The sequence below is a fragment of the Stigmatopora nigra genome, chromosome 14, assembly GCF_051989575.1.
Source record: "Stigmatopora nigra isolate UIUO_SnigA chromosome 14, RoL_Snig_1.1, whole genome shotgun sequence".
Classification (NCBI taxonomy): Eukaryota; Metazoa; Chordata; class Actinopteri; order Syngnathiformes; family Syngnathidae; genus Stigmatopora; species Stigmatopora nigra.
Genome location: NC_135521.1, coordinates 2,339,982 through 2,356,806, shown reverse-complemented (window position 1 = coordinate 2,356,806; position 16,825 = coordinate 2,339,982). Strand labels below are relative to the sequence as shown.

The 16,825-nt window shown below is 34.1% G+C and overlaps 1 protein-coding gene across 5 annotated transcripts in view; it reads left to right on the top strand.

The window, feature by feature from the left end:
• Positions 1-16,825, top strand: part of il1rapl2 (interleukin 1 receptor accessory protein-like 2) — a 122,105-nt gene that overhangs the window by 102,076 nt on the left and 3,204 nt on the right. For 4 of the 5 annotated variants that reach the window (XM_077733245.1, XM_077733244.1, XM_077733243.1 and 1 more), the window contains exons 8-16: positions 6,315-6,447; positions 8,188-8,333; positions 13,313-13,453; positions 13,631-13,691; positions 14,058-14,170; positions 15,152-15,297; positions 15,634-15,711; positions 15,798-15,914; positions 16,577-16,699. In XM_077733245.1, coding sequence (XP_077589371.1) covers positions 6,315-6,447; positions 8,188-8,333; positions 13,313-13,453; positions 13,631-13,691; positions 14,058-14,170; positions 15,152-15,297; positions 15,634-15,711; positions 15,798-15,914; positions 16,577-16,699 — 1,058 coding nt within the window. The remainder of the gene's footprint in view (positions 1-6,314; positions 6,448-8,187; positions 8,334-13,312; positions 13,454-13,630; positions 13,692-14,057; positions 14,171-15,151; positions 15,298-15,633; positions 15,712-15,797; positions 15,915-16,576; positions 16,700-16,825) is intronic. The other variant, XM_077733242.1, reaches the window with a different exon arrangement.

The following is a 16,825-nucleotide window of genomic DNA, read 5'->3' as shown; positions in this document are numbered from 1 at the left end:
CTTATAGCACTATTTAACACACTGACTCACTCACTATTTGATATATCTTGTTTTAAATTAGAAAAAAATTACATAAGTAAATATAGATGTGCTTTTGATACATTTTTTCCACACTTTTTCTCCATACAAGTTATTCCTCTATTATTTTTACCTTCTATATTGGCAGCTTTTTTGCCTTTCATCACTCCTCTAGATAATCAACACAATTCCTTTAACTCATTATCGCTATCTAATATGGGCTAGAGGCAGATTAAATGCATAATTAAAGATTGATTTAAGATATGAGTACACTGATTCGTTTTTTTTAAGGAAATCGATCTATGAATAATGAAGGGAGCTTGAGGTCTTGGAAAGACATACTCAATGTACAATTTATCTGCAGCTTAAAGAGGTTTAACAAGGTTTTGTAGTATTTTCAAGTTGTTTCCTCAATTCTCGGATATGATTACAAAATCACACTCAGGCAAGACTTTAGGCTAGAAACGTTAAACAAAAAATATTAAATGACTCTGTACATATTGCATGGAGTGGGCAAACCAGTCAGTAAATCATACAGTATTTGTGACAATATTTAGTATTATGATATTAGTGATATTCATATTTTTTCTCATCAAATATTCATGAGATAAGATAAGGTAAATCCACACAGCCAAGTGGATAATTTTCGGAGGGGACAATTCATATTAATGGTGTTTAGACCAAATTCTTTAAAATTAGAAAACCACAGTTTGTCTAATACACATTAAATCTGGCCAAAGGTGCCAAATGCTGGCAAGCAAAGTTTCCATTTCTTTTCATTTGTTATATGTGTATAGTGTCAGGAAGGTTGAGAACAGATTATTCTCCCGGCTACACAATAAGCGCTTTATTTTTTCGGGGTCACTTAAGCCTATTTCTCAAGTAATGTATGTGGCTGCTCCCTCAGGACAAATTCTTCTCTATCCATTCTATGAAGTATATTGAAGAGGAAAATAACACACATTCACACATAGAGAAGTAAAAGATACCAGTGAGAGTTTGGCTGTAAAAAGCGGGTGAAGATAAGGTAGCATATTCTCTACCCCCTACCTCCAACACCCCCCCAGTCCTGTCTGTCTCGCTCTTACCCCCATAGCATTTATCTCAGTGAGGCTGTCGCCTTCTGTCCCTGTGAGGTGTCTGCTTCTATCGGGCCTTTTCCATCTGTCTGTCTCCCATCTAGTACAACCTCAAACAGTTTGACTGTCGTCCTTTCAGCTCATTCTATCTCCACATTCACGCCATTTAAAGTGGTTATGCACCTTGTCAGTATTCCCTTTAAAACCTCAGATAGAAAACTTGGAGTACTATACCTCAAACTCTTCTTCGATTAATTTTTAAGGCCTACATTAAAGATATTGGATATATTTTTTTGCAGTGTAAAGAGTTTGATTATCATAAAGAAGTCCATAGCAATTTGCAAAATCCACATTTTTTAATATGAAAATGAAAATGGAAAAACCTTAACAAGAATAAAAAAACATTCAAATATCACCAAAAAACTTTTTAGGTTTTCCAGTTTCAGTTTATCTATTAACTCATTTACTACCAGGCAGCCTCCATCCCCCCAGAAAATAATGCATTTTCACGACTATAAGATGCACCCTCAATGAATGACATATTCTATTATTTTTTCCATATATAAAGCTCACTGGACTATAAGTCGCCCTGTCTATTTTGGAGAAAATGTAAGACTTTTAAGTGTGCCTTATAGCCGTCTATTTTATTTATAACTTTTCCAAAGGCAAAACCTTTTGGCAGTCCATCTTTCCTTTGGTAAAAATCTATTGATGGGATTCAATGTTAAGTGAAACCTTTTAAATTGAAGAATGGTGTGTTTGAACTGTGTTTTTTCATAGCAATGTCTAAAACTTTGCACTTTGCTTTGAAGCATTCTAAATGTCAAATCAAGGAATTCACAGTCTGCATCTTTGCCTGAAATCAAAACATACAAATGGACAAAAACACTTAGGAAAGTATAATACATCAAAAGAAATACAATTTGTCTTGGTAGAGCAATGGAAGGGATTTGAAAGAAAGAGAGAAGCAAAAGGAAAGATGGGCACAAAAGGCTGTTGGCATAGAATGAGTCATGTTTCATGACTCTCTGTCGTTAAAGTATGCCATAAAAAAAGATATTGTCAAAATTATTCCTCTTACATTTTATTTTGGATGTTCCTGCTCGGAAAATGAAAGGTCTAAGAAAGGAATCCAAGTATAAAATCAGTGTTTATCTTCACCTTAACTGCAATGCCATACACAAAATCCCCAAATGTAGTCCATATATAACACCCATTTATTCTATTAGATTTAGTTCATTCATAACAATTATATTGGATTTTGAATTAAGAAAAAAATACAATACAATAGTTTTCCCCTCAAAGTACTTTTCAGAATCTTCTGAACTAAATAGATTGCCTTAAAAAGAGCTTGTTGTTTAGTCCGCTGTGATTTCATGGGATTGATATCAGTGTCCAATTATTTCTCTCTTCTCACATTAATTCGCTTCACAAATTGTGTTTTTTTCTCTGCAGGATATTCATTCCGCAGTCAGAGTCAGATATTTATTAAGCAGGAATTCCCTTTTTAAAAATGGATCTTAAATCATGTTTTTTTTTCTATTTTTTGTCTGCAAAAGTATAATGATGAAGAGTGTTAGCGAGACAGTGCGAGACATTTGGCTATATGCCATAAAGCACCAACAACACCTAGAGCAACTAACCGGACATATGTTGCAAATCTGCATGTCAGTACTTATTAAATCATAAGACTGTACTGTTACAGCCTACTTGTTCACTTATTTTCTTCTCTTTTGCTCATCTTTGTGATTGGAACACAAAAAAAAAGATATATTATATTATTCAGCCTTTTAGAATCTATTTTATAGCTACATAGAATTGTATATTTTAGAAAGTTAGAACATTTTGTACAAATTGGGTCATATTTTAGAAGTTAATGCTTATTTTAAAAGCCATTTGGCAATGGGTGTAGTGTGCAGTCTTTTATGAACAGGAAAATCTGAGATTTTAATGCAGCCACAGTCCAATAAATACATAAATATAGTATTTATAAATGCAATTTGTTCAATTGTTGTTGCATCAAAACAACTTATAATTTCTGTGTTACAATTTTGTTAATTTATTAACCCTTGTTGTTCAGTCTGAATAGTAAACATTCTCTTGTATTTGTTTATCAAAGTAGACATTTGCAAAAATCTGCTTTTATATTGGAAGGTGGAATTAAACATTTATACATTTTATAAGAGAAAAGATCATGTGTTTCTTTCAACAATAGCATTGTTTTGTAAGTCAAGTTTTGGACGAACCAATCAAAATGCAGTATTTTTTAGAGGACAGTAAACATAATTATTAATGGCTTGCGAAGGATGACGTTTGTTTTATTTTCCCCTGGGATAAATCCACACACCTTGTCCAAGATAGCATTTGTGCTTTTTGAAAATGTCATGTTCCCAACCACAAAATTGTTCCCAATTAAAATGCATATTGTGTTCTATTGTATGATGATAATAGCAGGGTATCATACTGTACTTAGAAATATCATTTTACGGTGGAAAAACCCACTGGAAAGTTGAGTGAAACGGATCTCCGGCTTCTCTTTAGCTGTCACTTTCGATTTTTACAAAGCCCTTATGACTGGTCATTTAATTAACCTTGTCAAGCATATCGCCACTAATCTCCTTTCTAATTTCATCTGTTAATTTAAAACACTTCTTAACGAGGACAGTCCCCGAGCCAATCAAATGTCTAGAATAGGTATATTAGAGCAAGGAACTTTTTTTTTTAATTAGACCTGTCAGGAAATTGCCAAATATGGTCAAAGAGTGACATTTGATTGTCTTTCCTTAGAGGGCTATTAGGAATCAGCTGGGGGGTTTTGATTATTTGTATTCTTCGGATAAAATAGGCAGGATGTCTATAGTAACTGATAAAGTCAATGACAGATGGTGTGATAGAATGATGTGAGTAGAATAGTGAAATCTCATTTTCCTTCTTTGTGGCAGTTTCATTTCCTGTGAGTTAGAAATGTTTTAATATTTTCAGAAATGATTCTTAACGACATATTTATTTACTCCTATCACACCAACAATGCACTACTGTCAAATATTATTGGCTATCTAAACAGACTTCTTACAGCTTGATCAGGGCCCACATAGATGAAGTAATATAGGTGATATATATATACACACATGTGTACATATATATACATATATATATATACACATGTATACATATATATATATATATATATATATATATATATATATATATATATATATATATATATATATATATATATATATATATATATATATATACATGTATTCATATATATGCATATATAAACTTTATATATATATATATATATATATATATATATATATATATATATATATATATATATATATATATATATATATATATATATATATATATATATATATATATATATATATATATATATATATATATACATGTATTCATATATATGCATATATAAACTTTATATATATATATATATATATATATATATATATATATATATATATATATATATATATATATATACATGTATTCATATATATGCATATATAAACTTTATATATATATATATATATATATATATATATATATATATATATATATATATATATATATATATATACATGTATTCATATATATGCATATATAAACTTTATATATATATATATATATATATATATATATATATATATATATATATATATATATATATATATATATATATATATATATATATATATATATATATATATATATATATATATATATATATATATATATATATATATATATATATATATATATATATATATATATATATATATATATATATATATATATATATATATATATATATATATATATATATATATATATATACACACACACACATGTATACATATATATACATGTGTACATATATACATTATATATAACCCTTCTACTTAAAATATTTTAATATCAGCTGCTGTGCTGTCACTGAGTATTAGAAAGTACTTTCCTTGTTAAGTTCAAACTTTAAAGTGAACCAAAAAATTCAACTGAGAAACAGAAAGAGTCTAAATAGTACAAAAGCAACTAGAAATGCACGCAGAAAAACAGCACAGTTACTCATTACATAAATAGGGCAAAGACAAACAGGAAAAAAATATGTTGAAAAATCTTCCAAAAAGGATTACCACTGACAATTGTGCAAGCTGCAATTGGCTAAAAATGATGCGATTTTGGAAGGTGTCACTGCCATGTACACATAAAGGATTTAATACTGAAGCATTTGAGGATACCAGAATGAGAAAGGATTTAACATTAACTCATTTGTTGGAGGCAGGATGGGAATGGATGAAATGGGAACATGTCGTCACATCCTCCCACTGATCCAAAGACCCAAAGCTCAGCTTTTTACCAAAACAAATATGCACATTTTTCAAACCACCAAACACATGAGATAAGGATGGAATGTTTTGGACATATTTTTGAGTATTTTCATGTCCATGTTTTGGCAATTAGTGAGGCAAAAATTGAGCAAGTTCTTGGTGTCAGAAACATGAACATGTCAACAGTTTTTGGTTTTATATTAAAAACATATTTACCCAATGACTACATTACTGTTACATTCAATGTATCTTCCAATATATGGAAATATGTGAATTTCAATGCACATTGCATCAGTTCTCAAGCTGTCATAAAATGAACCAGTGAGCAAAGAGGAGTTATTTTGTCTGTCAGATTTTGAAAGATGGAGTTTATGTTCTACCGCTATCCGCTAACATCGATGACCTTGCTATCAACTTGACAGGATGGATCGTAAAGTCCATTGTGATACACTGATACGCTCTACGGGGGCATTAGTTTATTGCATGGATGGTTGTCGCCTATACTGGAGATGTCGGCCGCTGTGAACACTTGTAAAACTGAATATAAAAGTTGTGATTTTAACTTGACCTTGCTAGAGTTATCTATTATTATTATTATGGGAAAGGCGTGGTCAATTCATTTGTTTTTTATATGTACTCATGGAATTTTTGATATCTCTACCATAAGCCAAAATGCCAGAATTTCTCGTCGAACTCTATTTATTAAAGAAAATTTAATAGAAATTCTACCAAAAAAATGTGTATAAGATACTAAGTAAAACATAAATTGGCTTGTATGAAGTTTGCATGTTTTTCTTCAATATATTGCAATATTTTTGTACAGTTTTGTCTGCATACATGAAAACTGTGTTGTATATTTCAGGCATGCCTTTAAGTCTGGACTGCAAGGCATTTTTTGGATACAGTGGAGAAAACAGGAGGCCCATCATCTACTGGATGAAAGGAGAGAAGTTTGTTGAAGAACTTGCTGGACATATTAAAGAAAGTGATGTTAGGTAATTGAAATCATCTTCTCTTATTTTTGTGCTTTTTACATTATGCTCCATCATGCTGCCATAACAGCCAATTTCTCTGTGGAAAAAAAGGCACGTTAGTTTTGTACTCTATAACCCAGGATTAAACCCAGGTCCTTGTAGTATTTGATAATGGGCTAAGCACTAAGCCATTGATTAGCCTGAGAAAGTGTTCTCAGGATAGTAGTGAACAAAAGAGTGTGTATTTAAATTTGAAACTAATCATACCCTGTGGTATTTAATTAACCTGTGCCTGATGAGTTCTCCATCTCATGATTCAGTCCTCTGGCTACAAGATCCAATCATTTACTGTTCCAAATCCGACATGCTACATTAAAGTGAGACTCCTGATATGATGATGTTTAAGTCGATGCATATACATTACACAGTTTGTTTGGACATGTTGCTAACAGGATTTGTTGACCTCAAGCATGATTACAACAAAGCTTGACAACACCCTATTTAGGCAAGTTTTGATCTGTTGAATCTTGTTATATTTTTTTTATATAATTGCTATATAAAATAATTTATTGAATAGAGTACAACAAGAAATATTAATTTACTCTTTTGGCTTATGGCATTCTAAAACTCAGCCAACCTGCTGCAAATTTAATGAGTTTATCACTAGATTATGATGAGTAGACATAATCAATTTGATTAATCAATGTAGTGCTGTAAAAAGAACACTTTTCTATAAATACGCCCAAAAATCACAGTCCCAATCAAACAAAAATAATGCTATAATTTGTCTTTCCTCCTTATATATTTACTTATTATTTACAGTATTTGTCATACGAAAACCTTATTCAAATTCTCAAAATTTTCTTTAACTTGCATTCATATGACAACAAACACAAACCACAAATGCTTAAAGTGAAATAAAATAGGTTAATAATATTACATCGACATAGAGAATAGAATATACTGCATTTAGCTGGGATAGATAGGCTCCAATGACGCTAGAATAGAATAATTTTCTCCCATTTAGTGCATATATCAAGATTGCAATACCAACACTTGAAATGCAGTATCCTGCCACCAGCTAGGAGACTTCTCGTAGCAAAATCCACTTTGCAAGCCTAATGTTTCTGCACTTTCCAGCCTGTAATGTTTCTATTGTTTTCCACCATTACGCTTGGCTGTCATAGTGCAGGACTTTGGGCTAAAAGTGCTGTTTCAGCAAACACCATCAATGTGCCTTTCAGTAGTAATAGCTCATTGCGACCCTAAATCAGGTTCCAAAAGAAGGGGGTCAACCTCCGATCAAGTTCAGGCTGCCTCCTGCCATCCGCCTCCTTGCAAGCTTATGTGGTATCTGACCTTAGCGTAAGGACAGAAGCTTTTTGCACCTGCTGCACTGTTTTCTACAAAATGCCTCATACTCCATCTGTCCTACTTTTTAATGCACTCTACCCTGCTGCACTTAACTACGTTTCTCTATGCATCATTTACTCCTTTCTATGTTCTTAACATATTCTACTTCTTTTGTCCTAGCTGTAGCCTATTTGTGAACTTTAAATATGTCTCCTTAAAATTCTGTTAGAGCAATTTGCCGAACACGGGTATAACTGTCTCTAAATTTTACTGAGTGTATATTCCTCGGGTTCATGTATTCTTTTGTCTTTTTTTGACTCCTGTTCTCTTTTGTTAAAAAATGAGGAAAGCTTTTAAATGGAAAAAACACTGATGACATGTAATTATTCGTTTTGTTTGATTCTCCAGGATTTTAAGGGAGCATTTAGGGGAAAAGGAAGTGCAACTGTCCTTAACTTTTGACGCTCTGGAAGAGACTGACCTGGCTAATTATACCTGCTATGTGGAGAACCATATAGGACGGCGCCGTGGGAGTGTGTTACTACAGAAAAAAGGTACAAATGTTGCTTCACGTTGTTCCTCTAATACCTGACTTTTAAAAATGTGTTCCTTAATTCTAATGCAGGAGTACAGTAAACTGGTTTTATGACTTTTTAGGTATTTTGGACAGATATTGAATGTGGGTGGTGGTGAAATTAGGGTTGTTGTTTTTTTTGGTCTTATTTTATATTTGTTTTGGTGCTTCTTTCTTGCCATTGGCACTATTTATTTCCACTTACAGCTCCACTTTTATTTCTATTTCCCCACATATCCTCTTTAACTAGAGCAAGTTTACCAATAGTTTTTTCTGCATCAGACAAACTAATGTATGTTTTTATACTATATGACAGCTTTAGTGAAAATATACAACCAATGTATCATTACTATTTGCATTTTTGATATCGCTATTATTATAAGAATTAACCCTGAATATGGCAAGTAATTAGTTAAGCAATTTAAAATTAATTCTAAACGAAAGACCTGCGATCCACATACAATTTGGAGTCATTTAGCCCATGCATTTGTTTTTTTAAATGTGTCCTCTGCCTCCTGCCATGACCAGGGAGTATAAGATAAGAAAAACATAATCTCACTAATGCCACATTTAAGATTTAACTGAAATATGAATGAGTTTCCAGTGTAAAACATTTAATAGATGCCTTGTGGAGTCTGTGGCCACAAGCCAGAAAAAGAGAGACAATAACAGATGAAGGATCGTGACACAGCGTAAGGGGAGGGGGGGTTCTTCTCTGTTACCTCGGGTTCATTTGATAACAGGGCTGAAAAACCTTATGCAATTGGATATAAATGTGCTTGGGCATGAGAGAAAGGGACACAATTGATATAGCAAAAGAGACTGAAGACTATGAACAAAAAATAACAAGCTTAAGGCACACTTTCGATGTACACAGGGACAAAAAAAAATGAAGAAAAAAATGAATGAGAGTGAAAACTGAGGCAGTGAACTTAAACCAGGTCCTGCTGTCTTTTGCCTTGGGGGTCAAATCTATCTTCAAATACTTATCTCTTACACTGGGTACTGTGATGCACATATAAAATCCATGTTTGTGTGTACACAAGCAATATTGTAATGATACACTCTTGCAGTGGGGGTCAACAAGGTCGGTCATCGTTTAATACTAATAACAGTGATAAAGAGGAATGTGTTTATTTGCCAAAGTGTTTGAAAGCGAGGAAGGAGCAAGAGTTACACAAAGAAAACATCAAAACCCAGAATTTTCATGCAATGGTATCAACCCATTAAATTGCACAACTGCCTTTTGGTTGATATAGGTACAAATTGTGAAATACCTCATTGTTTTTTTTTTTTTTGTAAAAGGAAGTGGCCAAGAAGAAAATAGTACTAAAAAATAACAATAAAACGGGATAACCTGTTTTGACATACCATGATGGTGTCCATTATAATACATGCAAATTATAACTAGAGAAACTCACATTTCAATGAGCTTTCTTGACATATACAACCTATTTATTAAAGAATACAATTTCAAGACATCAGGAACATCTTTCAGCTTTTATATATCATTTCAGTTGGAGCACTATGACCAAAAGCACACATTAATGGGTGCTGGACACCCGGGACATAGCCTAAATATAGTAACCTCCCCACCACCACTTTCCAGCCTATTAAATTAAGGACCCATTGCACCAGGATCCTGTTCACATTGGTCCATCATCCACAACTGGAACTCTCAGGTGTTCTGTCATCCAAAGTTTGAAACAGTGAATGATCTAATTGACCCAACTGCCACAAAAAATCTTTCAAAAATCTGTTGGGAAGGGCCATCTTTTACATTGGAGTGTACAGCTTGAGGACACCTGCATGCTCCAGTTTGTTTCTGTGACGTTTAGGCTACATGGTGTTGAAAGCACTCAGGAAATTAAAGAACATGATCCTGACAATGCAACAACACTCTTCAGGTGAAAGAGAGAGAGAGAAAGAGAGAGCTCAGTGGAGTAAGATGACAGCATGATCTACTCCAATGCCAGGCTTGGTAGACGAACTGCAGCGGGTCCATCTGGACCTGTCGCCAACCATGCCTTTGTCCTTCGCAGCTCTGTTCTCACCTGGTTAGTAGAGAGGAACAGATTGTTGTAGCAAGAGTGGGGGGAGCTTGAGGGGAGACATCATTTCCTGGGTGCTGGCAGAACTGCCTTTGTGATCAGACCTATTGAAAGGAAAGGTTCAGATCATTCACCCGCATTTGCCGCGCCATTGTGGCCGGAGATGGTTGTCGATCAACTACAATGGAAGCACCATATTTCTCCTGCAGGTGGCTACCAAATAGCGCCATCTGATTTTCCGTTTCAGCTCATTCTGCTGCACAGTGCTCAGCTTTTTCCATCTTGACACTTCACGAAAGGTCATCTTATGTCAGTGAAAGAGCTTTTATGATCTTAACAATTCCAAACATTTCTGCCCGTAGTGTGGGTTGTTTCTTTTTCAGGGTTCAGTGGCCATGCTAAGTAGCAATCTTTCGTTTTTTTTTCTTTTTTTTTTTTGCCTTCTGGTGCGACGCCGTAGCGAGGTCATGTCAGAGCTGCAGAATACAACACGACAGCCGAAACAAAGCACATGTTATGCTAAGTAAGCACACATTATCAAAGCTTGATTTCACACACTATGTGTGATTGAATTATGAGTGCGCGCAAGCTCCAGTCACCCAGTTGTTAAATTGATGAATGCATCCATGTTTTATGTAATCCGCACGCATAGATAGGGTTTGTAGTTGTGTTACTAGAAGGAGGAATAAAAGAAGGTTAGAAAAAGAGAGTGGTAGAACAGAGGAGGTTTGATTATTTCATTTTGTTCATTATAAAATATATCAATAATACATTTCGGATTCTATTAATTCAAGTATTTGTTTGTTGTCGACTTTGGATTTTGTTTCTATTTTGTTTTGTGACGTCATTCTTTAACCCAAGATGGATTTTTCATGCCTTTTTATTTCGAAGAAAGACTAAATTAAAATGCTAAACTTTAAAATGTCCTTTTCTCAGGACAACATTACCTAATAAATTAAATTGTTAAACTCTAAAATGCCCTTTTCTCAGGACAACATAACTTACATGTCCATTTTTTAATTTTGTTTTACTCTGACAAGTTGCATCAACAATTTCTCATCTCATTTTCTAAACTGCTTTTTCCTCATTAGGGTTGCGGGGACATCAACAATTTGTTTGCCATATATTACTGATTGGACACTCCAAATAGCCCTTAGGTATGAACATGAGCATGGATGGTTGTCCGTCTCCTCCTGCCCTTCCGATTGGCTGGCCACCAATTCAGGGTGTCCCCCGCCCAGTGCTCATAGTTAGCTGGGATGGGCTCCAGCATCCCCCGCAACACTTGTTAGGATAAGCGGTTCAGGAAATGAATGAAAGAAGTAATTGTGAAGGGGAATTGTGCAACAGTTTGATGTAGAAGATCAACAAAAAGGGAGAAGTACTCTATTGTGGAAATGAAATGGGGAGGAAGGATGAGAGGCTGAAGGAGTAATCTGATTTGATGTAAGCTTTTTGCAAATTTTGTTTGCAATTAGTGAAAATTCCACCACTACTCCCATCTCTTCTGTCACTTTCTACTAATGTGAGCAAAACTGTCAATGTTCAGAATGGAAGTCAGCTATCACAGGATTGGAGAGACGTCTACTGGTCAAAGTGGGTAACACGTCATTATTTAATGCAATTTAAGTCATATTTTTATGCATAAACTGAAGGCTTATTCCATGAAAAATCTGACAGAAATGCCACACAATGTTTTTGTACTGTTTGAAAAAGTGTTTTTCTCATTTGGATTCATCCATAATAGAAGTTAATTACTTGTTGTGGAATATCTTGGCTTTGTATCATGTGTGGAAAAACCTTTATATGTAGTATTAGCTATTTAACTTTAGTAATGGAGATGTCCTTGGAGGAACCATGCTGAGATCAATTCCAGGGTCACAGGCAGGAGGTCGGAGCAGGGTAGAAAATAAAAGGAACAAAATCATTATTAAAAAAGAACCTCTTTTGGTCTATTCAACTGCTGTGAGTACTAATGAGAAATACTTTTAGGGACACACTTTTAGATTAAAAAAAAACCTCAGACAAAATTAATCCCTAATGCCTTGTCTGTAGTACTGAATTTTGTTGTTTTTTGTTTTTTAAAAATGTTTTAACCTCAAGCTTTGACTCTGAATACATATTTTTTTCTTCTCTGGAGTATGAAATGAAATGTGTGAAAAGTTGTGCAGAGATATGGAAGGAAGATCCTCAAATCCCCAAGTACCTATCGACTTTTAAAGTGGCCGGCATTGTTGCTTGTGTGCTATGCGGGAGATTTTTGTTTGTGTAGAGGGAAGAGCATGACAGTAATAGATCATATTTACAATCATATCTTTCAGCAACTGAGTGCTACCAATCTACCATCCATCCATTCGGCTCCTGGAATCATAACACTGTCATTCAAAGCTATTCTTCTAGGACATTTTATGGGCTTTGTACTGTAGTTTTGCAGTATGCCATTTTGAAATGGTCAGTTTTTTGTGTATTTGGCACAATTTTCGCCTTTTCAACTATTATTATATGATTATTTTAAAGATTTTTATGTCAATATTGGGGGACATTTGATCAAAATTGGTCAATTTAAGAACACATTCTGAATTAAATTGACTTTAAATGATCTAACAGCATTATTTTATGTCATTGGCATAATATGAATAATTTAAATCATGATTTTTTTTTGTCATCGCACCAATTTAACATCTTTTTGTTTAGGTGTGGGGCTTTTTTATTATGATGAATTCTGTAAAAATCTCTGTTATGAAATGACTATAATATAATTGACTGTTTCTGCAAAAATAGGTGCTCCTGGAAGTTCTGTTTTTCTGGTGTTAAATCTGAGAAATGATCTGATATATTTTATTTTTCTTTCCCACTGATATGAAGTTTTATTTTATTTTTCTCTCTCTCTTCCTGTCTGTGCTTGTAGATATGTATCGTCTAGAGTTGGCTGGTGGTCTGGGAGTGATATTACTGCTGCTAGGTGTCCTAACAGCACTTTATAAATGTTACAACTTGGAAATTATGTTGTGCTACAGGAGACATTTCGGCAGTGATGAAACTGAAGATGGTAAGTTTTCTTTTGTCAACAAAACCAATATATTTCTTATATAATAGTACTATATATATTTTGGTACAATGTCTCTGTGGGTTTGAATAACTGCTGTAATTTATTAAAGTATGTCAATAATAGTGTTTTAGTGAATGTTTATTGTATGATTTGTAACCTTTTTTTATGTCTTATCAGATAATAAGGAGTATGATGCCTATCTGTCTTATACAAAAGTGGATTTGGACTCTCTGGGCAGGTAAAAACATGTTATATTCAATAATATCCTATCTCTGTGGAGTTTGCATGTTCTTATGCTTGCGTGGGTTTTCCCTGGGTACTCTGGTTTCCTCCCAAATGACAAAGATATGCTGATTGGACACTCTAAAATGCCCCTGAGGTATGAGTGTAAGCATGAATGGTTTTGTCTTCTTGTGCCCTGCTATTGGCTGGCCACCAATTCAGGTTGTCCACCACATCTGGTCCATAGTCAGCTGGGATAGGCTCCAGCACCCCCTGCAACGTTAGTGAGAATGAAGCGGTTCAGTCCTTGTAGATTTTCCAATATCTACACCATTTGCCATCAGAGTTTCATGAAACATCTTCTTTTTCTTCTTCTTTGCAGTCGAAGTAGCAGCGATGAGGAAACTCTTGCTTTAGAAATCTTACCTGACGTCTTAGAGAAACACTATGGATACAAACTATTTCTGCCAGACAGAGATCTCATTCCAAGTAGTAGTAAGTATCCATCAACTTGTGTATATATACTCTATGTGCTTGTACCTATTGTCACAACTAGTCATATGTCATGTAAACCATAACATCATTATTCTTACTTTCCCAAACAACTACCCAACACACACACACACACACACACAAACACCATTTGTCATAATTCTGCGGTTATGTGCCACTCTCGGACCAATTCAAGTGGGAAATACAATGGTTATTGCTCTATCTGTCAATGGACTGACCTCATTTTCACAAACACTATTACAGATACATGGGATTTGGGTGCCACGGTCTTTTAAGGACACTAAAGCATTTTTCCTCCTCTTTGCAGTAGGGATTATCATTCTTGCACTCATGTTTCGTTTTACACTCAATAGATGCTTTTCTGTGGCGTATGACAAAGTGTCTTTGCCAGTTTAGATGGTCACATGGCTGTTGTTCAAAGTTTCCATTATGACAGTTTGAGGACAAATCATGGAAACAGTAAAACCAAAAAAAAAAGTTGTCCCCATAGTTTTGGCTTAAAATCGTATACCCTCATTCAATTTTAATTGACAACTCTTTTTTTTTTTTTGCTTTGCTGCTGACATAGTAACAGAACACAACATATATTGTTTAAAAAAATATACATATAGTTTGAAAATGAATGGAAATGATTCATTATTTATATTAAATATGTTTCAAGGGCATTTGAAATATTCAGATGGAGAAAAACTCTATTAAATAAAAAGCCAGTCGACCTAATTTTACCAGTGCTGCGTCTTATTTGTGGTATTTAATTACTGCGTGTGAAATTGCAGTCGGTTTGCTGGAAATGTAATTATTTCAGCAATTCATGCAGATCTTTTTTGACTGAACAGCATTAGGGATGCCAAAAACATAAACTAAAATCATCTGCCAGTTAGGAAATATCTAGTATTTATTTATGACAACATATCCAAGTCACTATTGAAACACTATGTCTTTGTCTCTGTTCTGCTTATTCAGCATACATTGAAGACCTGGCTCGTAGTGTACTGCAGAGTCGACGTTTGATTATTGTCTTGACACCAGAGTTTGTGGCCAAAAGAGGTTGGAGTATCTTTCAGATAGAAACACGCCTTCACTCCATGTTGGTAACTGGAGAAATTAAAGTAAGTCAACCTTTTGAGACCTTTCAAAACATTTTATTCCATTTTTTGAGTATTATTGTACTTTATGTTAGCATGAAAGCAAAGTCAAACCTAATTTGACCGGGCACACAAATATAAGGGGAAAATGTTATAGAGCATCCATAGTTCAAGGGTTCAAGGACCCTTTTTTCAGGTTGTTTTGTACATTGAATGACGAAAAAAAGTAATAACAATGCAGAAAAGTGATAGGCAGCCTTGGCCTAGATCTGTAATACAAGATTTTTTTATACTTAGAAAATGTTGTTGCATGTCAACTCTAAGTGTTCCTTTTATTTATTTATTATTTTTTTATATTAGGTTATCATGATAGAATGCGCCGATCTTAAGAGCGTCATCAACTTTCAAGAGGTGGAAGCACTTAAACACACAATCAAGGTATTCAGAAAACAGTCAACAGATAGATTGATTTTCCATCTAAAATTATAAAATGTATTAAAATATATACTTTTTTTTCTTGTTAGGTTTTATCCATCATCAAATGGAGGGGTCCAAAGAGCAATGAACTATCATCAAAGTTTTGGAAACAGGTGGTCTATGAAATGCCTGCTAAGCGAAGAGAGACGTTGTCACGGCGACAGGTAAAAATATCTGCCACTGCCACGCCCACTTTTTTGTGTTCGTCTTTTAATAACAAATTTAAGTGTATTTCTGACTTGGGAAAGCCATTGAACCTGACGTAATTACAGGAATCTACTTTGCATTCCACAATATTATAAAAACAAGCGGTTGCTTCATTGCTCACATGATTCCTTCCTCCTGATTGGCTCGGTCATCCGATGGCCATTTAACACTGTAACTGTACTACATGATGAATGAATAATTCATATAGGACTATCCTGTTTTCAAGGTTACATCAAACTTTTAAATTATGCTAAACAAAAAATATATATAAAACCCTTGCTTGTTCATTCATGTGCAGTCTGCTTCAACAGTAAAGATTAAGAAAAAGTACCTTTTCAATTTTTTGGCCAATGAGCAACCATAATGGAACCTTTTCAGAAGAATACTGAATATAAAGCATTCATCTTACTCAGTAACATGTTGTCGGCTGAATAGTAATAGTGTGGATTTGGCCCTTTCACATCAATACTTGTAATATGTGAAGAATATTGCCGTGAAGTAATGAAATTAAGATTACAAAATATTACATGACTATGATAGTCCCTGCTTCTTTAATAATGAGTCAATTCTGTGGCTTCTCAAATATATAATCTCCCACCCCTCCCCACCCCCATAACAGGTGATGGACTCGGGTGAACAAGGCCTATTTGGAGACCTACAGACATCTGTCTCCACCATTGCCATGACAACCACATCAGCATCTCTGGTGCCTCAAAATGAAAATCGGCATGGACATCAGCAGGTCAGCTTTTGCAATTAATCTACATGAAATATACTTATTTCTTGGAGTATCTTTTGGTTAGAGACCATTTTTTCTTCAACATAAATTGCTTAAAAATGACTCTTCATAGTATTGTTCAACCCTACA